The 26,096-nt window shown below is 31.3% G+C and overlaps 1 protein-coding gene across 8 annotated transcripts in view; it reads right to left on the bottom strand.

Annotated features, from left to right (window-relative positions):
• Positions 1-26,096, bottom strand: part of LOC105429627 (Inwardly rectifying potassium channel 2) — a 241,099-nt gene that overhangs the window by 114,517 nt on the left and 100,486 nt on the right. Inside the window, exon 1 of one of the 8 annotated variants that reach the window (XM_089076428.1) lies at positions 24,715-24,802. The exons of the other annotated variants lie outside the window; for them this stretch is intronic. Within the exon in view, the coding sequence (XP_088932554.1) occupies positions 24,715-24,752 (38 nt within the window). The 5' untranslated portion in view covers positions 24,753-24,802. Of the gene's footprint in view, positions 1-24,714; positions 24,803-26,096 lie in introns of those variants that run through there. 8 annotated transcript variants of the gene reach the window in all.

Genomic DNA, 26,096 nt, shown 5'->3' with positions numbered 1-26,096 from the left:
AATATCTGAAATAGAGCAGAAAAAATTATTCCATCATCCATGTGATGAAAATGCTTTAACAGAATTAAAACAATTACGATCAATTAATCAATCTTCAGGAGAATCATAACTTATATAGATTATAGATTAAAATATATGAAATGCAAAAGAATTTATTAATATTTCTCTAACAGACACGCGACATACTGCGAAATTTCCATTTTCCATTTTCCATTTTCCATTATCCCATTTTCGTACTGCTTGTACTGTGATTATCTGTAACGTACTGAGATCCACACTAGAACATCACTAACAATATCATTCAGTGTTCTTTCGCGCGCGTATATTCTCAGGATTTACGCAGCAGTACGCTTTTCCATCGCACGCGTATATTCTCAGATTATACTCAGAGATACGGAAATGATACGTACGCCTTTCTATCGCGCGCGTATATTAGACATAACATTTGTCACGATATATTATTGTCATAAATATCTCGTCATTTAATTAATTATAGATATTATAGATATATTAAGATTAGTCATGTGATACTAAAAATAATGATAGGTAATTTGTTCATAAATTGAAATTGTGGTTTGTAATAGTAAATAATTTGTAGGAATTTTTGTGTTTAGAAGATTGTGTATGGATTAATAATAGATTATATTTAAATAAAATTAAAATGAAGAAGGGAAGGAGATGGGTTGATAGATAGGAAGAGGATTAAAATTGTTTTGAATTATAAAATATTTTTGTTTTGAAGTTAATATTATATAAATGCAAAAAATAGTTTAAAGTATTAGAATATTAATTTTGGAGATTAAAGGTATATTTGAGATTAAATATTTTTTTGAAAAGTGTTTTATTTTTAAATTTATGAATTTAATTTAAGATAATTAAATATATAATAAATGAAGTAAATAATAGTATAGTATGAATATATATAAATATTATTTTTAAATAAATACATTTTTTAATAAATAAATAATGAAATAACATTATTAATTACTACCTTTCTTTAATTAACTATAATATATAAATAAGAAAAATATTTCGCATATTCAATACAATTATTAACAAATTTATAAACAAGTAAACAAAATATATATAACAATTTATAAACAATTTTTATAAGAAAAATGATTCTCATTAAACATAATATATTCATGGCTTTATATATGTAATAAATTATCTACAAGAATTACATATGCAATCGAGATTTTAAAATTGAGACTGTTTATACGACAATATAATAACATTCATTAACCATATCTATCATATTTTATACCAAAATTCTGTATTCACTTATATCATTACCTCAGTAGCAGGTTTCATTCCAACATAGAAGTGAAGCAGCATCGAGCCAGGATCTCAAGTTGGATGGGTGATCGTTTTAGAAAAACATGCGATGGTACCAAGATAAAAGATGTTTCATCATTTTCTTTTATTTTTTTTTAATTTTTTCATTTTTTTCATTTATTTTCCGGTGTCACGTATATTATAGATTTTCAGTACTAGCAATCAATATCGGAATGCAACCATAATCTACTGAAAACTTCTTGTTTTTATCCTTTCTTAATACTATCATCATTTGCTGCGAATATTCGTGGAAATTCCATGGAAGATGTTACCTCGGACATAGGAACATACTTAGAACGTACTTAATCGATCGCAGTACGTATGAGAATATTTTTTGAGATGATCGCAATATACGCATTGCGATCTTCTCAGAACATACTCAGAACGTACGCGTACTGTTAGGGCTTATGTTGCAGATAAACAGTACATTGATCACATTAAAGATAAACATGTATCATCTCTTATATAATATCGTGAAAACGGTAAGTAGATTAATATTAATTAGTCGATACTTTCGATTTATTATTACAATTAATATTTTTTATTTGATGTATTATATGAGTCATTCCAATTGAAATCGGCCATCCAAAAAAGCGTATTTTTTAAATCAATGAAATCTTTTTTACATAAAATATACACCAAAAAAGAGATACGTATTTTTTTGTTTTGTCCAAAATATTTTTTTCATTGTTATTAATTTTTATATAATATTAATGAAAAATTAGCACACGCATTTTTAACATTTAATATTTACGTTTCTATTTATCGTAGCACAGTAAACAAAAACTCATTTTTAAGCTAATAATAATAACAAGGTTTGAAATGATAATTTTTGTAAAGAAATTAATTTTTTATATTGTTATTAACAAATAAAATTGTAATTAATTTTTTTCCCTAAAACAATCATTTTTAAAATTAAACAAAAGATACTGTTAAATAGCACGATTAATTATGTGACTAAAAATATTTTTTCTGGGATGGAGATTTAATAGAATGTATTTTTTTTATTTTTGTACTTCAGGTATGTCGTGCGCGCATGTATACTTGGAGAATAAAATTAAGTATATCTTTCCTTAAACATTTTTTAAATATTAAATTATTTATTTTGTTTTGGTTGTATTTATTATAACTGAGATTAGAGAAGTTATATATTCGAAATATGTGATGCGATAAGCGAATAGGGTCTAAATCGGAAAGTGAAATTTTACAGAACAGCTAAAAACGTGAAAAACATAAAAAATATTATTATATTTTCAAGGGATTAGCCTGGATTCTCATGCATCTCCCCTACCGCCTGTTTTTCACCAATCAGCGCTCAGTATCAAAGCGCTCAAAGCGCTAATGTCTGCATGAGGACTTAGGCTTATTGTTTAGCATACCTCTAGCTATGATCTGGCTCAACGCAGCCCTTTGAAATCGAATTGAAAATCCAAGCTAATCCATTGAAAATATAATAATATTTTTTATGTTTTTTACGTTTTTAGCTGTAAAATTTCCGATTTAGACTTCCATTTCGCTTATCGCATCACATATTTCGAATATGTAACTTCTCTAACCATCAGTTACAATCAAAACACAATAAATAACACTTTTAAAAAATGTTTAAGGTAGAAAGATATACTTAACTTTATTCTCCAAGTATACGTTGAGCGCTATGGTACGTGCGCGCACATACCTGAAGGTACAAAAATAAAAAAAATATTCTATTAAATCTCCATCTTGGAAAAAATATTTTTAGTCACATAAGTCATACTATTTAACAGTATCTTTTGTTTAATTTTAAAAATGACCGTTTTAGAGAAAAAATTAATTACAACTTTATTTGTTAATAACAATATAAAAAAATTAATTTCTTTACTTTACAAAAATTATCATCTCAAATCTTATTATTATAGCTTGAAAATGAGTTTTTGTTTACTGTACTACGATAGAATCGTAGATAACAAAAAAACATGTATTTCTTTTTTAGTGTATATTTTATGTAAAAAAAATTTCAATCGATTTAAAAAATATGCTTTTTTTGCTTGGCCGAGTTTAGCTGGAATGATCCATATATTAATTATGTCGTTAATATTTCTATTATAATTAAATTATTTAGTTACAGATGAGGTACGTTGGTATTGGTTATCTCGTGATGCTCTTTGAAAACAAATTTGTTGAATTCTTTATATTCTTACATACACATTTCTTAAGAAAATTAATATTTTTTTATTATAAAATTTTTTATTATAAAATTTATGTTCATTTTGTGTTCATTTTATGTTCATTTAATGTTCAACAATTTTGGTCAAAAACCAATAAAAAGGATAATATAAATACAGCATACATATTTACATAATAATATATTAAATATATTATTACATATTTATTTTATTTGAATAAAGAATTAATATATAACATATATATATTTACATTTTATACTTAAATACATATGATATTTCATTAATGCATTATATGTCTTAAATTGATATTGAATATTTTATGTAACATTTATACTTTTCTTGTTGTATATAATGAAAATTTTTATTATATTATTTATTTTGGATATGGATATTATAACAAGACAGCTTTTTAAAAATATGAAATAAATTCTTAGCTTGTAAAAGTATGAAATAAATGTTTAAAAAAAAAGACTCCTAACTGCTGCCAAAAGTTGGTCTAACAACTTAAAACACAAAATAAAAAAATAAAGAATTAAAATTATTAATTATTAATTATTAAAAAATTAAAAATTAAAAATTAAAAAAATAGACTTAAGAAATTAAAAAAATTAAGACACAAAAATTAAAAAACAAAAATTAAATTTAAAAAAATGAAAATAAAAGAAATTAAAATTGAAAACAAAATTAAAAAATTACAAATTTAAATTAAAAAACATTAAAATACAAAATAAAAAAATTTAAATAAGGCCAGTTATAAGATAATTCGTTAGTTGAGCTAGTTAGTTTGAAGCTGGAGAGGAACAACAAATATACGATATGACCAGATAAGGAATAATTTGAACGATACAAACGACGAATGTTGAGAGAGGGTACATCTCGAATAGAGGAGTCTGGAGCGAGGGTAAGAGGAGAGAACATTCAGATTCGAGCGGTGATAAGTCTTCGAAAATAACGCAGCCTGAGCGGTCATAATCAGTTTGATAAAAGGGATCATCCGAAAACACCGGAGCATAAAAGGAAGGAGACATTGGCGATCGCGAAAGGACCGTGCTGAGCGAGAGACACGAAGGGCGAGAGCGGATGAATTGGAGCCATTGGTTGGTTCGACGAAAAAGCTTGGCGGATCGGCTGGACTGTCGACAGGGCATTCTGTCTCCCAGGATCGTACTCCAATCGGGGATTGGATTGAGCGCTTGTGACCGCACTCCGCTTCAAGGGACTGTCGCGAGCGCCGAGAACGCAATCACGCCCACCGCTGACAAAGCGGATTGCGGCAAGCGATACTTTACCCGACGAATTATCATTTTGTCAAGCGATAGCGATTACCAACGCTACCGTGCTAATCGCGCATTTATTGTGTAACCACTCCACGTGAAGCAACTGCTAACCGGGTTGCGCGGCCCTTACGCGGAAAGCCGCCGCGCGACCCAGAAATATATCGCGAACGCTGACGAACATTTTGATGACACGGCAAGGACCGGTCGCCTGGAACAGAATAAAAACGAGAGATCGGTACTAGGAGAGAACTGGTCGAGATCCGCCTTGCCGTCACGTCTATCGCGGTCCGAATTAAGAAGGACAATCTGTATCAATTTTAATAAAGTTTATTAAGTGATAAACAAAGTGGTGAGCGTCTCCTTCATGCCGACTCTTTGGTCGAGCCCCGAAACGACCCGCACAACAGGACAGGACAGGACAGGACATTCCGATTTCTTGCTCAGATTCCTCTCGAGTTAAATACCGTCTGCCTATCCCTGTACACAATTCGTTGGTCATAGCATTGGCATCGGGTCAATCGAGTTCGTGCGGTTTCTCTCCTCCGTGTGATTTCACCTTTATTTTTGTAATAATGGGTACAACTGTGTTACTTCGTGTTAAATTAAGTGTCATATTCAATAAAATTCATTGTTAATGTAATTCTCGATTTCATATTCGATCAAGACTCTCTAATACATGTTACATTTGGCGCCCGAACAAAAAAAAATATAAAGGTATACACATAAAGATATACACAAGATATAAGACATATAATAAACGTTATATGCGATTGAATACGATAGTCGAGGAATAGAGCGAACATAATTGCGAATGATAACGAAGACGAGTAAGAAAATTTCGGAAAGCATGAAAGAAAGGAATGTTAGCCCGATATCAAATAGGAGATTAAGTGAAAAGTTAGATATGGAGGAGGAACTTAGAAAAATCAAAGAGCAGATAGGTCAAATCAGTAAGTTAAAAGCCGAAATTAAAGAATTGCGAGAAAAGCAAAGCAGATTAACGAGATGAAACGGGAATTACAATCGTTGCGTTCAAAATATAATGAGAAAAACGAGCGTGTGCAAGGTCAATGTGATAATTTAAATTGTAATAATAATGCTGTAATATCAAATTTACTGTTAAACATTCAAAAAATAAATCTTCATGTAAAGGTCTCAAAATTTTGTGACGACGATAATATCATCCAATTGAATATTTAAATGATTTAGAACACTATTTTAATGTAAGAAATATTACATATAATGTAAGAAATATTAATATTACAGACTCCGCTAGGTTATTAATAATCGGAAATAGCCTTCAAGGCGAAGCTAAATATGTTTTGAAATATGTTTTGAAAATAACAAAGGAAAGTTAGTAACATTTGATTCATTTAAGGAACAATTTAGGAAAACTTTCTTTTCACTACCTATTCAAATAAAAGAAAAGTAGTTAGAAAATTCGAAAAGAAAGGTAAATCATTAGAAGTTTTCTTTTCAGAACAATTAAATTAAAATTAGCACAATATTTTGAGCCAAAAATGTAGATTTTGAAATTAATTTTAAGATTGCTCAGCAATTGCCGTAGAGAGCGCGAGAGGCGTTAGTAGGAGCTGATTTTGAAGATGCTCAGATAATTATTACCAGATTACAATATCTCGACTTAAATCCGGTTGAAAAAGAACAAGGAAAAGATATAGAGAATTTTAAAGATGATTGTCGACATTTTCAAATTAGAAATTTAGCAGTCAAGAATAATAGATTTAACGATAACGGGAATAATAGACCATATAATCAAAATAGAATACTTGGAAATACAAATAGATCTCGGAATCAGCAAGTAAATTTCAAGAACCAAACAGAGTATAGTCAACAACAGAAAAATCAGTCAAGCTTCTCAAATCTGCAGTTTAGAAACAATTATAGAAATAACTCAAGAGATAAATACAATCATCAACAGATTCCGAGAAATAACGAAAGACCTAATCTTAATAATCCGAGTAGACACAGATTTTATCGACACAATTATCAATGGGAAGATCAATCAAATAATATTAATCAAGTTCAGATAAATTCACGAGATGTGCAATCTGAGATAGTAAGACAACTATGGAATGAAATAAAAAATTATAATACGCCATGCGCTGGTCCGGGTGGTTGTTGTGCAATTATGGCTAATCATATCACCATGGCTAATAATAATACTAATAATACAACAAATGTTTCGCACGATTCTCAGCCGGCCGCGAGTTACCAAAACACAATGAATCGACAGCAAACTAACGACGTGCTCGAAGGATAGAGGTCCCCTTTCGAGTAGGAGAGAATTAGACATTACAGAGGACCTACAATATGGAATCGAAATTAGTACGGATGTTGTCGAGACGAGTATCAGTTGCCCAATATTAAAGGTAAAAATTAATAATAACATATACGATGCGATAGTGGATACGGGAAGTAGCGAGACATGCATTTCGGAAATGGTGTACGAGAGATTGTGTCAGGGTAGAGATAATTGGAAAAGTGAATAATCGAATAGTGAATAGAGAATAATCGAATAGTGAATAGAGAATAGAGAGTATTAGATGCATGATGGTAAAGGAAAAGAGAATTGATAATAAAAAAGAAAAGGATGAGAGTTGTTGTTGGGACGATGTTCGCTCGCGTGTGCAGAAGCTTTCGACGCTTAGCGATTAGCAGATCGCCGCATTAATAGAAGTTCTATATAAAAATAAGAATGTAATGGAAGACGATTTAGTAGGCACTAATAGTTATGAGCATTCGATTAAATTAAATACAGACTAACCTTTTATAAATAACTCATATCCAGTACCGATTCATTATAAAACGTTAGTTGATAGAGAAATTAAAAGGTTACTTAAACAAGGAATAATTGATCATTCAAGTAGTGAATATTGTTGTAGCCAGGTCTACAACCAATAATAAAAGTAGTCCGCATGGCAACAAAATTAGGTCGCATGAACCTCGAAAAGTCTTTCGAAAGATGACACAAATGTGTGACCGCCGAAATTGCGACCAGTCTTTCGAAAGACCGCAGAAATGCATCGCGAGAACATTGCGAAAAAGCCTATCAGCAAATTCCTAAACTTGATGATCAAACCAAGCGTAATATTGATTAATCAATATCACGCAATCGATCGATGCAATCGATCAGAATGCTGACTAGGCATCGATCAGACTATATAATTAAGACTATATAATCAGACTATATAATAAAGACGGTTACACAAGGCGTAATAGATAGAGTCGGGAATCAATCAAACATAACGTGTCGTTCGGAATCGTTATTATAATTATCGCGCAAGATATTACACGAGCACAGCGAAGTTCACGCGAGCCGTACTATCAACGTCTCAGGTGACATACTCGGTCGACGGCCGCCAGAGTAACGCGATACGCGCCCGCCGACGTCTAACCGTGTGTGAAAGAAATAAAATAAGTAATATTAAATCCAAGAAATTGTGCAATTGTTAAATAAACCAAATAACATAAAGAAAGTGTGTTAGTGATTTCAAGAAGATTTCCTTCCATTCGTTTGATCCTGCTCGGAGTCCCAACTCCTTAGGCTTAACGAACCCGACTATCTCAAAAAATTACCGTTGTAGCCCATCCGGGGTACAACAATATTTATGTAAAAGAAAGAATTTTATACAAAAATTTCCATCTACGAAAGTTTTTTTAATAATAAATTTCATATTGTACAAAAGATGTGATATGAAAAACTGGCGTTAACTTCTAATTTAATAAAATAAAAAGAGCTTTATATTGAAATATATTTTATTTTGTAGTTCATTTTTATTTGAAAAATCGTTTCATTATTTCTACAAAAAACATGATATCAAAAATTGGCATAAACTTTTAATTATATGAAGTAGAAAAGAAACTTTGCAAAGTGAAAAAAGATGTTATCAATCCAAAATTAATGTCAATTTGTAGTTGCCAAAAAAATTTTATTGAATTATTGTACTTGTGTTTATATAAAAATAAAATATAAAATAAAATCTGATATGTAAGAAAAAAAAAGGACAAATAGTATTTATTATTTAGCATATTTGAAACATTTTTTTATTTTATATATACTAGAAAAAACAATCAGTCATTATTTTTTAATAATCTTTTTTAAAAAAAATATACACATTTTTTGCTCTTTTTTCTTGGCCATTTTTTTTTATTAATTTGTGCATCATCAATATTTATCCATCCATTAGATGTTTCATCTCTACATATACTTGTATAATGACCATTTTCAATAGATGATCCATGATGAAAAATTCATTACCTTATAAAATTGTCCCCCTACTGATATTGTAGTTGTTGGTACTGCACACAAATTAATTTGATCTATTTTTATTAATTTACCATTTTGTTCTGAAAATAAATTGTAAATAAATGATAAGTATTTCTCGTGTTAATATTAATTCTTTTTTAAATATTGTATCTTTCCCTGTATAATTTTTACATAGGTCATGAGAACACATACCAAAAAAAGTAATATTTAATCATTAAGATCGTAACTGTCTTTCTTTAAATTAGTAATGGGAATTGAAATAAAAATATTATCATTAGTAATAACAATTGTATTATCACAAGTTTTGTACTATATAGTACCATATAGGAACGTATTTGATGTTTAACTAGATTTTTTTATATAATCATATATTTTTCACAGTTATGAGAAATTCAGATGCATTTTGTTTTATACAGCTAGAAAAATTACCTCCTAAATCTTGTCGTACTGTAAATATATTATTCAAATCAGATATTTCGTTTTCATATCGATTCATTAATATATCTAAAACAATTAATTTATCACACTAAAAAATTTGTTTTCTACTAACATTTAAATGCAAAAGACATTGCAAAACTGCATTTGCGTAAGATGAAACTTTATCCTTATTTTGGAACCCATGTATTACCCAAACAGTATTTTTTTGAACCGTTTCATGTGATGAACAGAAGAAATAACTTTTAGTAATGTCCATAAAGTACCTTTTATTTTAGTATATTTTTATTTTGAAATAGTAATCAATTTCGCTTCTGATATGTTATGTTATATGTTATTTATGTTGTTTTATGCTATATGTTATTAATTTATGTTTTATGTTATATGTTTTTTTATGTTATTTATGTTTAATTAATTTATGTTTAATGTAATAATTTGTTAATAATTGTTAATAAATGTTAATAATTTATTATAAAAATCTAATACATTTGTTGTCAATAATCTATTAATATAATAAAAATCTAATAATTTAATTTGTTGTAAAAATCGAATGTAATTTGTTGTAAAAATTTAATTCTATTTCTATTTCTATTTCTTATTCTATTTCTTCACTGTATTATATATTATTAAAATATATAGAAGCGGATAAAGGCGAAAGTCCTCCCTTAATTAATTAAATATTACAAAAACACGAATAGGACCATCATCTCTCTGGAGTACCGGTCGTGGGGATTCGAGAAAACACACATATATATATATATATATATATATATATATATATATATATATATATATATGTATAATATACATATATTATGTTGTAATATACGTATATATGTGTATCATTGTATTGTTGATGTGTTATTCTAAACGTTATTTGTTATAAATATCATCACATGCCTCGATCGAAGGAATAAGATGCCTGCCCGGTAAGCAGGAGATCCAGGTTCGATTCCTGGCTGAGGTGGTATTTTTTCGCAAAATAATTACGAGTTTTCACGACTGGTTTGTGGTCGGGCCCCACCGTGACGCACATCCTTCCTTCTTATTTGGGAAGGAATTCAATTTATGACATGTCTTGACATGAAAAATGGGTATTGGTAAATTCCGTTGGAGGCCGCATCTAGAAAATTTATCGCGTTTGTATATAATGGTGCCGTATATCAATTCTGTAGAGTACCTTTTAGCTTGAAAACCGCAGGTAGTGCATTTATGCACGCAGTAAGAAAGATGTTAGAAAATGCTTTTGACTCATTTATTACTATATTGATGATATATTAATAGCATCAAAGAATTTTCGAAAACATTTACAACGCCTGAACATGTTGCTAGGTAGATTGAATAAATACAATTTTAAATTGAACTTTGAAAAGGCCAAATTTTGTTGTACAGAGATTCTCTTTTTAGATATCGTTTTATCGAGAGACGGGATATTTTTATTTGATCGGGACGTCCCGATCCCGATCAAATAAAAATAATACAAAATTTTAACACCGCAAATAGGACACAGCTGCAACAATTTTTAGGCATATGTAATTTTTATAGAAGGTTTAATCTAAAATATGCAACATTAATAGAACCTTTTCAAGAATTATTAAGTAGTAAAAATAGTTGAAAATGGACAACAAAATGTCAAGAAGCATTTACAGAATTAAAAGAGGTATTTGTAAAAACAGTAATTCTCTACCATTATATACCCGATAGACCTTTCTTCTTGCAAATTGACACGAGTGATAATGGTATTTCAGGAGTATTGTATCAGATAGTGAGAACAACCAAAGAATTGTATCAATCGTTAGCAGATGTTTAACAAAATATGAGATAAATTATACGACAACAGAAAAAAAAATATTAGCGATCGTATATTCGGTAATTAAATTTAGGATGTATTTATTGAGACAGCATTTTCATGTCGTTACTGACCACAAAGCTTTAACCTTTTTTATATCCACATCGTACTATAACTCTCGAATGATGTGATAGAGTTTATTGCTACAACAGTATTCCTTTACTACACACTATTGTCAAGGAAAAGATAACGTAGTTGCTGATTTTTTTTATTAGAAACTTGTTAAACAATCAGTTAGTACCAAAGAATGATGAATGTACAATATTAAATTTACAGAAACAAATAATAAGATTAGGCAAAAATAATCAGAACATAACAATATACAATATACAATATTTGTGCAATATCTTTCCGAAGGCAAGTTTAAAAGGTGAAATTAAAAACATTAGAAATTTGCAACAAGGAGATAACGAAATAAAGACAATAATACAGAATATCAAAGAAAATAAAAAAGTAGTAAATTATTGTCTTAAAGACGGTGTATTATTTCAAAGGTCAAGGCTTGCAAATGTTTGAAGATTGATAATCCCCGATGAATTTGCGAAGAGGTTGATCACTGAAGTACACGCGAATTTAGGACATGTCGAGATTTATAAAATCATAAAATATCTTTATAAGCCATATTTCTGGAGAGGAATGCACAAAGATTACATTAGGAAAATAATAAAGCAATGTGACTTATGTCAAAGAACGAAACCTAATAACGTAGCAATGACAGGGGAATACTGTGCAATCACTTCATCTGCACCATGTCAATTAGTAACAGTTAACTTATATGGTCCTTTTCTGAAATCAAAAGCAATATCTGTTCGTTATCATGGATGCATTCTCAAAATACGTCGTGTCTAAGGAAATTTCTTAAAGATTATATTATAAAAAATGGAAAGCCTCAATCGATATTGAGTGACATAATACTCAGTTTATATCTAAAATTTGGAAGACAAAAATAGAGAAAATGGGCATAAAAGTAATATATTCGTCAATTTGACATTCGCAATCAAATCCAATCGAAAGGATAATGAGAAAGTTTGGAAGAGTATTGCGAGCATTTTGTTATAAAAAACATTCTGCATGGGTTAACCACATAAATAAAATTGAACAAATTTTTAACATTACAACGCATCATAGCACAAGATCTGTTCCGTACGCATTACATTATGGGGACGATCCTGTGCTCAAGATAGGACAAACCAAATGACAACTTAAAACTAGAATAAATGAACATATCCGTGACATTAAAAAACTTACCGTCTCCCCATCTATGGTTTCGATTCATAGAATGAATTTTAAACATGAGTTTGATTGGGATAATATCAGGATTCTAGACAAAGAACCGTCATGTAACAAAAGGATTGTCTCCGAAATGATTCACATTAAAAAACAGCCTCAGGGAATTAATAAACAAAGTAACACGAAATTGTTACCCGAGAGACTATTTTCCCATCCTCAACCTATCCCCGGCTTCCTAAGCATACTCCCTCCTTTTCACAAAATTCCTTAACGGAACATCTCGATCTTTCTCAGCGACGATAATTGTGTTTGACACATTCGTGAATTTCTTTCTGAGATTAACTATCCATGGCTCCGATCTGTCTTTACAATTTGACCATATGGACTGTCTCCAAGCTATCCGCATTGTTTTATCTAATTCAAAAATGTCGAGACTCTTTTAAGATCAATTCTATCTTCTATATTTTATCTTTCAAATACATTAGGTGGCAATACAATTTAGTCAATACATTGTCGTCAAAATTAGGTGAAGACTTGGGTCTCTCACTAATGACTTTCCACACTCTGGCATTATACGAGAGTAGTCTGAAAAGTATTGAGCCTTAACGTGAAGATGACGTTACTCGTCAAAACCATTCTAGTACTACAATAGTATATGCTTTGAAAGACTTTTATAAAAATTTCAATCATTTTGGATGCTCAGTTGTTGTTTGACAGTCGTTTGTATCAGTCGATGTCAGTGTTTTTATAAAAATGGAAAAAATTGAATATCGTGCCGTGATTAAATTCTTACATTTGAAAGGCAATACGCCTGCGCAAATTAAAATCGAGTTGGACGCTGTTTACGGGGATTCTGCTCCATCATTTGCAACCATAAAAAGATGGGCAGCTGAATTTAAACGTGGTCGTACCAGCTTGGCTGATGATGAGCGTTCGGGACGGCCAAAAAACTGCGACCACCGCTGATAACATCGAAAATGTTCACCAAATAGTACTGGACGACCGTCGAATCAAGGTTAGAGAGATAGCAGAGGCTATGGGCATATCGAAAGAACGCGTTTGTCATATATTGACCGAAGAATTGGATATGCGCAAGCTATCCGCGTATTGGGTGCCGCGCTTGCTCATTTTGGACCAAAAACGAATTCGAATGAACATTTCCAAGGCCCTGTTGGAGCGGTTTAAGCGAAACGAGTCAGATTTTTTGCGTCGATTCATAACTGTAGATGAAACTTGGATCCACCACTACATTCCAGAAACAAAAGAACAGTCAAAACAGTGGACTGCAAAGGGTGAACCTGCTCCGAAAAAGGTGAAGACGGTTCCATCAGCTGGGAAGGTAATGGCGACTATTTTTTGGGATAGTCACGGAATTGTGTGTATCGACTATCTTGAAAAAGGTAAAACAATAACGGGAGCGTATTACGCATCATTACTTGATAAGCTGAAGGCAGAAATTGCAAAAAAAACGGCCACATTTGAAAAAGAAGAAAGTGCTGTTTCATCAAGACAACGCACCTGCTCACACTTCGGCGGTCGCCATGGCCAAAATTTACGAACTGCACTTCGAATTTGTTGACCATCCACCGTATTCACCAGATCTTGCCTCCAGCGACTTTTTTCTGTTTCCTAAGCTTAAAATTTCGCTTGGAGGATAGAAGAGATTTTCATCGAACGAGGAGGTCATCGCATACGTAAACGCCTATTTTGCGGAGCAAGACGCCAACTACTATTTGGAGGGGTTAAAGAGATTAGAGTATCGATGGGAAAAGTGTATCGACTTAAAAGGAGATTATGTTGAAAAATAAAACTATATTTGACCGAAAAAATATAATACTTGTTTCTATGTTAGGCTCAAAAGACTTTTCAGACTATCCTCGTACATTGGGGACTGTCCGCGCTATCTAAACATGGAAAATATTCCGAGAACTAAAAAAGACCGAGATTGGTAGCGATCAGATTCGAAGCGATTACACATATTTCGGACCACAACAATACGCAATATGAGAGCATCTGGTATGATAAGATTACGTACTGGACACTACATTCGCGCGCACCAGCCGGTTAGTGCTGCACGATCATGCCTTTAATTTTAAGTTAATAGCCGTTTGTACTTGACATTCTTTGCACATATATTTTATGTCGCTAATTGTCTTTATTTCGTATCATCGCGCTGTATTACCGCATTGAAGAAGACCTAATATAAGGTCGAAATGACGTTTGTGTTTTTAATCTTTAATTTGTAATTTATTTTTATTTTTAATTTGAATTTGTTGTCATCAGTCACATACTGAAGTTTTGTTTTACCATCGACGAATCTATTCTTTTGTGTTCTTAGTCATTAATTGGTATGAACTATTTTTATTTTTATTTTTAATTTGAATTTATTCTTTTTGTTTACTTTTAATTATAATTTTATCCATGTATCTATTTTATCGCCGACAAATTATATACCATTTACACATTCAATTTATTTTGCTTTTATACTCCTGACTGCCCATTATGTTTACGTAAGAAGCGTCTGACCATTACTAATTTTATACTTGTCTTTTTTATGTTATGCTTTTTTATGTTATGCTTTTTTATGTTATGCTTTTTTATGTTATGCTTTTTTATGTTATGCTTTTTTATGTTATGCTTTTTTATTGTTTTTATTTTCTTTAACTTAAACTTTTTCAACAAACTACAGGAAAGACTGGTCTTAAACTTTTTTATTTTGCATTTTAACTTGTCTTTAACTTAAATTTGTAATTTTTTAATTTTGTTTTCTATTTTAATTTTTTTGATTTTCATTTTTTATTTTAATTTTTGTGTTTTAACTTTTTTAACTTTAATTTTTTTAATTAAATTAAAAGTACTATTATATGGATTTTATTTTTATAAATAGTTATATCAAAACTTTTATATAAGTAAAATATGTAACTTGAATAAGGTAATTCAATTTTTATAGCTTGACGCCTAAGTTATTGATATATCAAATTTTTTATACAAGTAATACGTGTTATTTGGATTTAATAGAATAACGCAATTTTTATACTAGAATTATAACTTGGTGTCAATTATTGATATCAATTCTTAATACAAAGATACGTACCACTTAGAATTTATTTTTTTAAAATAAAAGATATTGCTAGTTAAATTTTATTTTTTAATTACATTTTTTTCTTCAAGCGTGTCCCTATATCCTTGACACCCTTTTTTCCCTTTTTTTAAAGATAAGTTTATAAAGGGTATGTTTGTATGTTTGCACGATATCATGCATTTTATAGTTTTAAGCATTTTTTGTATTTGAGGTGCACCCCTATGCTTAAAACCTTTTATATAACGCATATAATTAATACTTTTTTATATAATAAATATTTCTTAAATATTAATGCGACATAATTCTTATGGACACAAGTTTATTAGTTATAGGATTATATCAATCTATAGGTAGAAATTCGTCCAGTATATAGAATGAATGTAATTTACAATCTACTGAAGAGGGAAAAGGGTTGGAGAGGGGAAAGTTTGTGAGATGAGGAGGGAAGGTCGTGACGTACTATTAACTAATTTCATAAAAGACACTTTTACTTATAAAAGATTCACAAATTAATAATCTTTCGTAGATTTTACACATTAATAAATGCAACAAAACAAACAAGTTTTATAAATATTTTATAAAATGTATTTTAATTTGAAGAAAAAATAATTCTTTTAAAAATAATTTTTTTAGTTTAAAAATAATTTTTTAAAATAATTTATTTACTAATATGCATTATGCAATGTGTGAGGAATGAAGCTTTTCGAAACTTGCAACACTTGCAACACTCGCGATGCAAGTAGTCTATGATTCTCCTGTATATAATATAACTTTATATATCAGATTCATATAAACATCATATCACACATTAAATTCAATTACATTATTGAAAGTCATATTCAAGATCTTTAAACTAGATTAAAGTTATAAAATTAATACCTAACTTCTCAAAATTATGTAAAGAATATACATCTATCAAAATATGTGCTATGGGCAAAACTGAAATTCAGCTTTTATAAAAACAAAGTGGATACTAATGACATAACTGTCCTACAATGTTTAAATAGGCTGCAACATTTTTTTCAGTGCCTATTCAAATAAAAATAAAAGAAAAATGGCAAGAAAGGCAATTTTCAGAGATAGCTCATTACAAATGTATTTCGCAGAACAATTAAAACTCGCTCAATATTTCGAACTAAAGATGTGTTGTAGCCCGAATTACTTCTTACATTATTTTTGCCACTTATCACATTATATCTTATCCTCACGATCATTCTCGAATTTCGGAATAGCCGGTGCTACGGAAACGCCGGCCTGCAAATCAGAGCGCAAACGAGGAATTTGCGAGAGCGCGCCGTTTTGACCATATATGCTTCGATTTAGTATTATAACGCGACACTACTAGAATACTATAAAAACGGCCGCTAAATCCCCCGAGAGCGGGCAGTCACAATACGTAACCGGGCAGTTGTACCTCGTCATGGCCAGTTGTTATCAGTAATAGCGAGATTCACACGAAACATTATCAAGAAGTCGTCATTATCAAGAAGTACCAATAAATCAGTTACTTAACAAAAGTGAGTAATAATATTTGACCAGAAGAACCTTCTACCTACGATCCTGCTCGGAGTTCTAACTCCTAAGGCTCGGCGAACCCGACTTTCCCTAATTACAATCTTGTAACCCAATCCGGGCTACAACATTTTGATGGCAGCGGTGGGATTGTCGACACTATTCCCACGATTCATACAATCTGAGAGGATAATCGCTAACCGAGCCAGCAGAAATCGAGGATAAGTCCTAGTAGACAAAACGGGCAAAAAGAGAAAAAAAACTTTTCTGGCAACTTTCATAAGATCTGCAGTATTAGCCTCAAGACTGCAGGCAGAAGAAAAAACTTCCTTGAATTACAAGACCTGTTGAAAACAAGCGGACGGAAAAGGCTCCGTTAGAAAATAACAAGCCTACAATCGAAAGAGTACGAAAAGAATAGCTGAGTGCCGACCTAGGACAACCCTACAGCTATCAGCGGCAGCAGAGCAGCGAGCCAGCATCGCCCAACGTACATCGACACCAGTCTACAAGGACAGATAGAGCAGCCAGCGAGCGCATATCAGTGACACCGGAGAAGGCATACGACAACACACGACACGAAGCAGCATGAAGCTAGCAGCGATACTGTGAAAAGTGAAAAAATCGTATCGCAATAAAAATAGTATAAGCAAGCAATAGCATTCATGTTGGATGGCGAAATAAATAGAAACCGATCCCTTAGAAATATATCGTGGTTATATAGCGAGCGAACACAAAGAGCGCGAAATCCTGTCATTCCCGTGCGTGTAGTCCGTACGCGATATCCGTGATAGAGTGCGTTGAAATTTAGAAACACGACACTCGGATGAGAGCCGGTGCTCCATCCACACATAGTTATTGAGCGAGTATTTCCGTCCAACGACGTAGACGAGAGCTTAATACCGGAATCAGTGGACGAACATAGACTGCATCCTAGAACGAAGAAAAGGACGTGAGCCAAAATTCAACGAAGAGAGTTCTCATTAACATCTTATGATGCGTTTTAAAAGAATATTACACGGAAGAATATTACACGGTTCCGCGCAACTTCGAGCATAGAAACATGGCAGAACGACAATTACGTACACCTCGTAGCGAGGAAACTCGGGAATCAGAAATAATCCGCGCAGAAATAGACGCGGAGATAAAACGTCTTAGAGCTTCGGCAGGCCCCTCACGCAGAAGGGTAGAGCAATCAAAATCAAACAATGAATCAATATTAGACGTGTTGCTAGAAGGAATCCGCGCGCTACAAGAACGAATGGATCGACTAGAAATTACGATTTTCGACCATAACGAAAACCGATTCGCACAAATGCATAATGAACAATCCCGTGACGAACCGTTAGACATAACCTACGAACATTCGAAGACATACGAAACCGACCCGAGACCGTAGCGGGATATCGATTAAAAGAAGCTCGCGATATGATTCCGGAATTCGATGGAACTCTCATAAGTTGCCGGAATTCTTGAGTGCCGCATCATATGCTATGAAAAATACAAATCCGATGGAAGAAGGAACGCTATTAGAAGCGATGCTATGCACTAAACTAAAAGGCAGAGCTATGACTGATTTTCAAACGCGAGATATATGCGACTTTGCTCAGTTGAAAAGAGAACTAGAAGTTTGCTATCTTAGCAAAAAAAGTACCACACACTTGCAACTAGAGTTCAATACGCTAAAGTAAAAAAACGGAGAATCGGCAAGAGCGTTCGGATTGCGTACGGACAACTAGCTATAGAGCTATACGTCCATGATAGAAGATCGAAATAACATAGAACGAGCGATCTTGGAAACCAGCAGCAGGCTTTATGCAATTTTCAACTCGGATTATTGGATGAAATAAAACTATTGGTACGATCACAACATTATATAACTAGCTGCAAGACGCCATCGCTGGCGCAAGCGCGGAAGAGAAATTTAAAGGACCAATAGAAAATTTGGGCAAAAGCGAATACAGTACGCACACCCGCCCTCAAAAATAAATTACCGCAATGCCAAAGATGCAGAAAAATCGGACATATCGAATGAGATTGTCGAACTAGTACACGAACCGATTTTCTTTACCCAGAGCCGAAAAACCCATCGGTGTAAACGCGATGAAAAAATATTGCGTAAATTGTAAAAAGGCGGAGCACGATAAAAAGGAATGTTGGTCAAAACCCAATAGATCAGAGAGAAAACAAGTAAGACCGAGACAAGAGAAAGAAACAAGAGGACAAGTAAATACTACGGTAAGAGCAAAAGAAAACGAAACACAAAGAAGACGCAGAATTATCATTCAGTAGCGAAGTAGAAGAAGAGAAAAGTAGGAAGATAAGGACAACGCAAGCCGTGCGAGAGCATCAAATAGCTCAGATAACCAGCAAGGCAACGTTACTCTAGATCTGGTAATCTTGCCAATAAAGGAAATGAAAAAAGGAAAAATTAATTTCTTATTGGATACGGGTGCTACCCTAACACTTGTTAAAGTGGGAAACTTAAAAGGGAATACGCCAGTACGAGAGGAACAAATAACTCTCTCACTGGCGTAACAGGACACAAAGTCCACACTCTCGACAAGATTCGAGCTATGATCATCCTCGGAAAAGAGGAAATAAGATACACCATGTATATGGTAAAAGATGACTTCCCAGTTGCTTACGAAGGAATTCTCAGCATAGATTTCTTAAAGAAACACCGAGCAAAATGCAATCATGCAAATATTGCGAATAGGCAGCGTAAATCTAAAATTGCATCCTCACCAGAAATATATTCTAACGCCTCGCAGTGAAACTATTGTGCAAGCTATTACTAGTCAAAATCAGATTGGAAATGTATAATGAAACCTGAAGAAACGGAACCAGGAATATTTATTGGTAGTTGCCTAGTAGAACCCGATGATTATCTGCCCTATAAGTATAATTAATACAACTATCGAAACTATTTAATTTCGTTGCCGAGTGTAACGTTAGACGCCGTGCAGCTGGGTGACGTTGCTCACGTTACACGAGAGCAACGGCCGTACTGTACAATCACGGCAGGAATACTTACAAAAATTGCTACGAACAGAACATCTAAATCACGAGGAAAAGAAAGCATTAATGCAGGTATCCTCTGATTTCTGCGACAAATGATATAATTTGAGTTAGCAATGTGGAAACAAATTTTTTGTGTTTTAATTAAAGCTAGTACCATTTGGGTTAGAATAGGAAGACTTTTCAATGAATACAAAGATCACAAAAATATTAGCACTTAGATTTTATTTTTTAGTTTAATGAACTAGAATTAAGTTAGATATAGCAATTTCGTAACATAACTTTTTTTAAAGAATTAAAATTACTACCACATGGGTTGGAGTAAAAAGATTTTCCAATGAAGATACAAAGATACGTACCACTTAGATTCTATTTCTTTAAAAAAAAAAACATATTGTCAATTAGATTCTATTTTTTAACTTGATACAATAGTTTCTTTTTTTTTCAAACGTCCAATTTACTTGACACCCTTTTTTACCTTTTTTTAAAAGATAATTTTATAGTGATAATAAAGTCGGTAGAATAATAGAATGTTCCCAGAAATTCATTTAAAGAAAGAAATGAAAAGTATTAGCAAATTGCAACGAGAGGATAAATGTAATAATAGAGAAAAATAAAAATAATAATGATGTTGTTGATAACTGTTGTTTGAATTGTCAGATCATATTATTTCAAAAAACTAAAGATTCGAATTTTGAATAATTAGAGACTAGTCGCACTATCAATAATAACAAAGAAATTAATACAGCAAATACATTATGAACTGGGACATATAGGTGTTTATAAAATTCTAAAATATATAGATAAATAATATGTATTTTTGGAAAAGAATGCATGAAGATGTTAAAAAATAATTGAAGAATGTGATCTTTGTCAAAGAGTTAAACCTGCAGCAATGTTGCAATGTTGGAATAATATCGAGCGATAATACCTTTGATGCCGCGAGAATTAATAACAGTAAATTTATATGATCCTCTTCCAGTGTTTATAGCAAGTATGCAATATTTGTTTGTGATGGACGCACTAAGTATGTGTCATTATATCCAATAAAAAAAGCAATAGCATGTGCGTGCGTCACTAAAGTAATAATAGTAATAAGTCATTGCATTCTAAATATCGGAAGACAAGCAATTTTAAGTGACTCAATTCACCTCGAGAATATGGAAAGAAAAATTAGAGACTGGACATAAAAATAATTTATTCTATTCGTCGATACGTCATCCTCAGTCCAATCCCATAGAGAGAGTAATGAAAGAGCTGGGAAGACTGTTAAGAACATTGTGTTCTAAAAAGCATACGACATGGGCGAAATCTATTAATCAAATCAAGCGAATTTTAAACATAATCACTCATCATAACACGGGATTCACTCTATATGAATTGTAATTTAACAAAAATCCTGACTGCGAAATAAAAAAAATCATTCAAATCCGAATTCTCATGTGTTACCTCTCAATACGAAATTGTATTTAGGAAAAATAAATTTAGAAAGAAGGAGTATCGCCTAAAAATATAAATAAAATAAAATTAGAATTAGGAGATCAAGTGTTGTTGAGGGTACCACATATTTTAAGCGCGATTGACAAATGTATTAAAAAATTGTTTTATTTATACGAAGAATCATACATAATTGTTAAAATTATCAGCAATAATGCGTATCAATTGCGAATGCGACAATTATACAAAAATAAAAGGACATATAAAATAATAGGACAAATTTAAAGAAATATTGTAAGCCTAAAAGAGTAAAATTGTGATATAATTATTGTGTGATATAATTATTATATATATAAAAACTTATAAATAGTAAGCAATATATTAAAGGCAGAATTTAACGATACGAAATGCAGAAATATAACATGACGATGTAAAATAAATAGGCAGTGAATGACGCGCAATATAAAGCAAGATTAAGTTAGTTTTTATTCGATGTTATCATCGTCAAATAAAAAAGGGGAGGAGACCTATAACGGAAATTAAATATAAACTAAATATGTAAAGCAGAGTAATATGTTCACGTTATTAACATGATATGTTAAGTATGGTAACAGAAATTTCAAATGTATTTTCGTGTGGCTAATCACGAGAGGGGATGTCGCGGAGAGGAATATAGGGAGTCGACGATCGTCGGAAGCAAGAGAGTCATGAGAATTAGCGAGAGGCAATCAATTCCAAGTAGAAATTGGAGAGAGAATATTATCATGGTTAGTAAGTTAATTCATTGGGCTTATATACGACTTTCTGTTCAATCAGAGCAACTGTGCTTTGCGGAGTTAACATTGAAGCGATTCTTTGTTAATCTAAATTCGTTCAATTTATTTGAGATCTGCTATTTCTGCAACTTTTATCTTCGAATCTCGCCCGACCTCGCATCATTACCCTAACTCTACCCGTTACAATACATATGCGCGCGTATATGTATATGTGTATATATGTGTATATATGTCAAATAATTCTAAAAAAAATTGATACATGTACGCGCACGCGCGCACTACACACACACACACACACACACACACACACACACACACACACACACACACACACACACACACACGCACGCACGCACGCACGCACGCACGCACGCACGCACGCACGCACGCACGCACGCACGCACGCACGCACACACACACACATTTTCATAAGAAAAGAAAAACAGCGGTAAATAGGAATATATTTGAAAAATTTTTAATCGTTCAAAACGTATATATTTATCCAAAATCATTATTAAAGATTATTAAAGGTACATAAAATGGTTCATATTGTGTTCATATTAAGGCTGCGTTGCGATATTCACTGCAAGTACTGAAAATCTATAATATACGTGACCTAAACTATATATATTTTCAGTATTGACAGTAAATATCGGAACACAGCCTAAGTTATCTGAAATAATCCAGAATTATGTGATATGAGATAAAAAGCCACTGTTTTAATATTTGATCTCTTATGAGCGATTTAGCACGTGACCTTGAGCAATCTATCATTAAGATACCATTGTAAATCGTTAAGCCGCTTATCGAGCATCACAAGATATTGATAAGAATAGTAGTTGATGAACAGATAAATATTAGCCACTTCTGAAATCGTTCATAAACTCTAAAATTTTACAAAATTACAAGCAAAACTAGTATTATCATAAAGGACAAGTAGTTTTTGCAAAAATATATATTCATGCATATATATATATATATATATACACAGGGTGTTCCCGAATAACATGTACAAGCGAGCGGGAGGTAATCCCTTATGAAAAAATAAAAAAAATATAAAGAATAAAATACTTTCGACTAGTTTTTGAGATAATCAAATTTGGAAATTCATTCCATATTATACGCGCTTACGGCTAAGATATGATTCATCTACAGTAACGCATAATGTCTGTGTTTGTAAACAATGTTTTACAACTTTTGGTATGTTAGTCGAATCGGTTCATCGTGAACACTTAGTTTTCGTTAATTTGCCACGACGATGACTTATGAATCGGGAATACGTTGATATAATCTGAACTATGGGTCACAGAAATTTATCTGCTACCGTTTGTTATTATAGAGAATGATATCCTAATCATAGAGTTCTGGAACGGAGAATGATACAAAGAATAGAAAGAAATCTTTTGGAAAATGCAAAGAAAATCAAATTTTAGCCGTTAGTATGTATAACACAAAACGAATATCCAAACTTGATTATCTCGAAAACTAAGCCGAAAACGAAAAAAATTTTATTCTTTATATTTTTCTTATTTTTTCAAAAGGAATCACTTCTCGCTCGCTTGTACATGTATTCGGGAACAACCTACACACACACACACACACACACACACACACACACACACACACACACACACACACACACACACACATTCTGTTATTTAATATAAAAAGAAATATTTCTTCTAAACAAGAATAATATTTTAAAAAACTTTTTTCTTTTTTTCTCTCTCAATAACGTGATGTTTCTTCCTAATTTGTTCATGAGAGTTGAAACAATCTGTTTAGAACATTGAAGTACTAAAATTAAGATCTTCTTTTAATAACTATCTGTTAGGATTAATACTGCAATTAATATTAAAATACTTGCAGTTGTAATTAGCAACTAATTAATAATTAGGATATATACAATAATTATTTTTCCTATATTTTAACATTATATATTATGATATAATAAATGGAAGAAAATAATAAAAGTACGGATTCATAGAAACAAAATGTGCATATAGCTCAAAATAACTATTTTTATAAATATTGCATTTGATTAATTCTTTGAAATATTTAAAAAATTTAGATTTAATTTGTGAAACTTTTCCTAAGACAATTTTTATAGCAATCTATTAATGAATAAAAAATTTTATATTGTATAAAATTATACATAAAAATAAATATATGTCCAATATTATCCGTACTGCTCGTGATATTTTCATCATGAATTTTAGCTTTGTTATAATATAAGATTATAAAGAGATTTATATATTTCCCAGATGAAATTATATGGAAAAGTCAAATATGTTTTGTTCGCTTTACCTGGAAGAATACGGATTCTTTGTCACTTGTACGATCATTGATGTTGTCGGTGTAATCGGTGCTATCAACTTTTGTTCTTCTCCGCAACCTAGCGATAGAGATTTGTCCATCCTTAACACGTTGCCATTTATTCTATTCATGACTCACTTATACAATGCTCATTTCAATATTGAATTTTTTAATAGCAGATTATATACGAATATTTGTTTACAGTATTTAAAACACTTTAAACACTTTTCAGCATTCAATATTCGTTTTCATATTAAATATCTTTATTTTATAAAAATCTCGAGTTTTTCTAGAAATCCAACTTTTCATTCTCGATTGTTATTTTTCCAATCAATTTTCTAATTTTCCAAAATTTATTTTATATATTTCCTTTTATCGGACTTTTGATTTTTACAAAAATGTTCAATATAATTTACAGAAATCTATTTTTATTCCTGATCGTTATTGCGAGGTCTCACCTTGCTTAAAAATCTCTTTTAATTAGTCTTCTATTTTATAATATGTAAAATATTGTTGATAAATAAATGTTTAGCACTTGTGCACTTTTCTTCTTGAATTTTATTCATATATTTATAGTTTTTTTGAAATTACAAGAATTTTTAAAATATATTAGAAATTTTTTTCTGTAATCAGTCGTCTAATTTATAAATACTCATACAAAAGTGATAATTAAATCTCAACATTTTTAAATTAAATTTCTTCTTTTCACAGAAATATGCGTTTAAAATTCTTTAGTATTTGTTCTTCACTTTCGTCATTCGTGATTCTTTATTTTAATTATAAAGTTCTTTTTCTAATGAGTCTTCTAATTTATGATGCAATTATTGTTAATTAAATCTTCTGAGATGATTTTTGATCAGTTGGAAACGCGCGTTTCAATCAACGACGAATATGGTATTGGAAGATCTACTGCTGTAAGATAAACTGCAAGTTGATCATTTACGACATCTTATATATGTGTGTGTGTGTGTGTGTGTGTATGTGTGTGTGTGTGTGTGTGTGTGTGTGTGTGTGTGTGTGTGTGTGTGTGTGTGTGTGTGTATGTATGTGTATGTATGTGTGTAACACTATTTATCAGTCGCTAACAAAACATTGTTTGTTCTTCTTATTCTTGCACAGAAAAAGTGATCACTTGTATTTTACTCACTCGCGCATGATGAACAGATTATTTTATTTGATCATTTTTGTTTTCGACAAATCTACGGCGATCACCAAAATTACGATATAATAACGTAATATAAATTAATAAATAATAAATTATAATCATTTATTTTATGCACTCGAAATAAAAGATTATGATAATAAATTCATATTTAAAAAATTTGAATTATATGAAACATTCTTTTAAACATTCTTTTAATAATTAAATGTAT

This window comes from Pogonomyrmex barbatus, unplaced genomic scaffold (genome assembly GCF_055798465.1).
Source record: "Pogonomyrmex barbatus isolate J1 unplaced genomic scaffold, ASM5579846v1 scaffold2, whole genome shotgun sequence".
Classification (NCBI taxonomy): Eukaryota; Metazoa; Arthropoda; class Insecta; order Hymenoptera; family Formicidae; genus Pogonomyrmex; species Pogonomyrmex barbatus.
The sequence above is the reverse complement of the archived record's forward strand: the minus strand, read 5'-3'. Positions and strand labels throughout refer to the sequence as shown.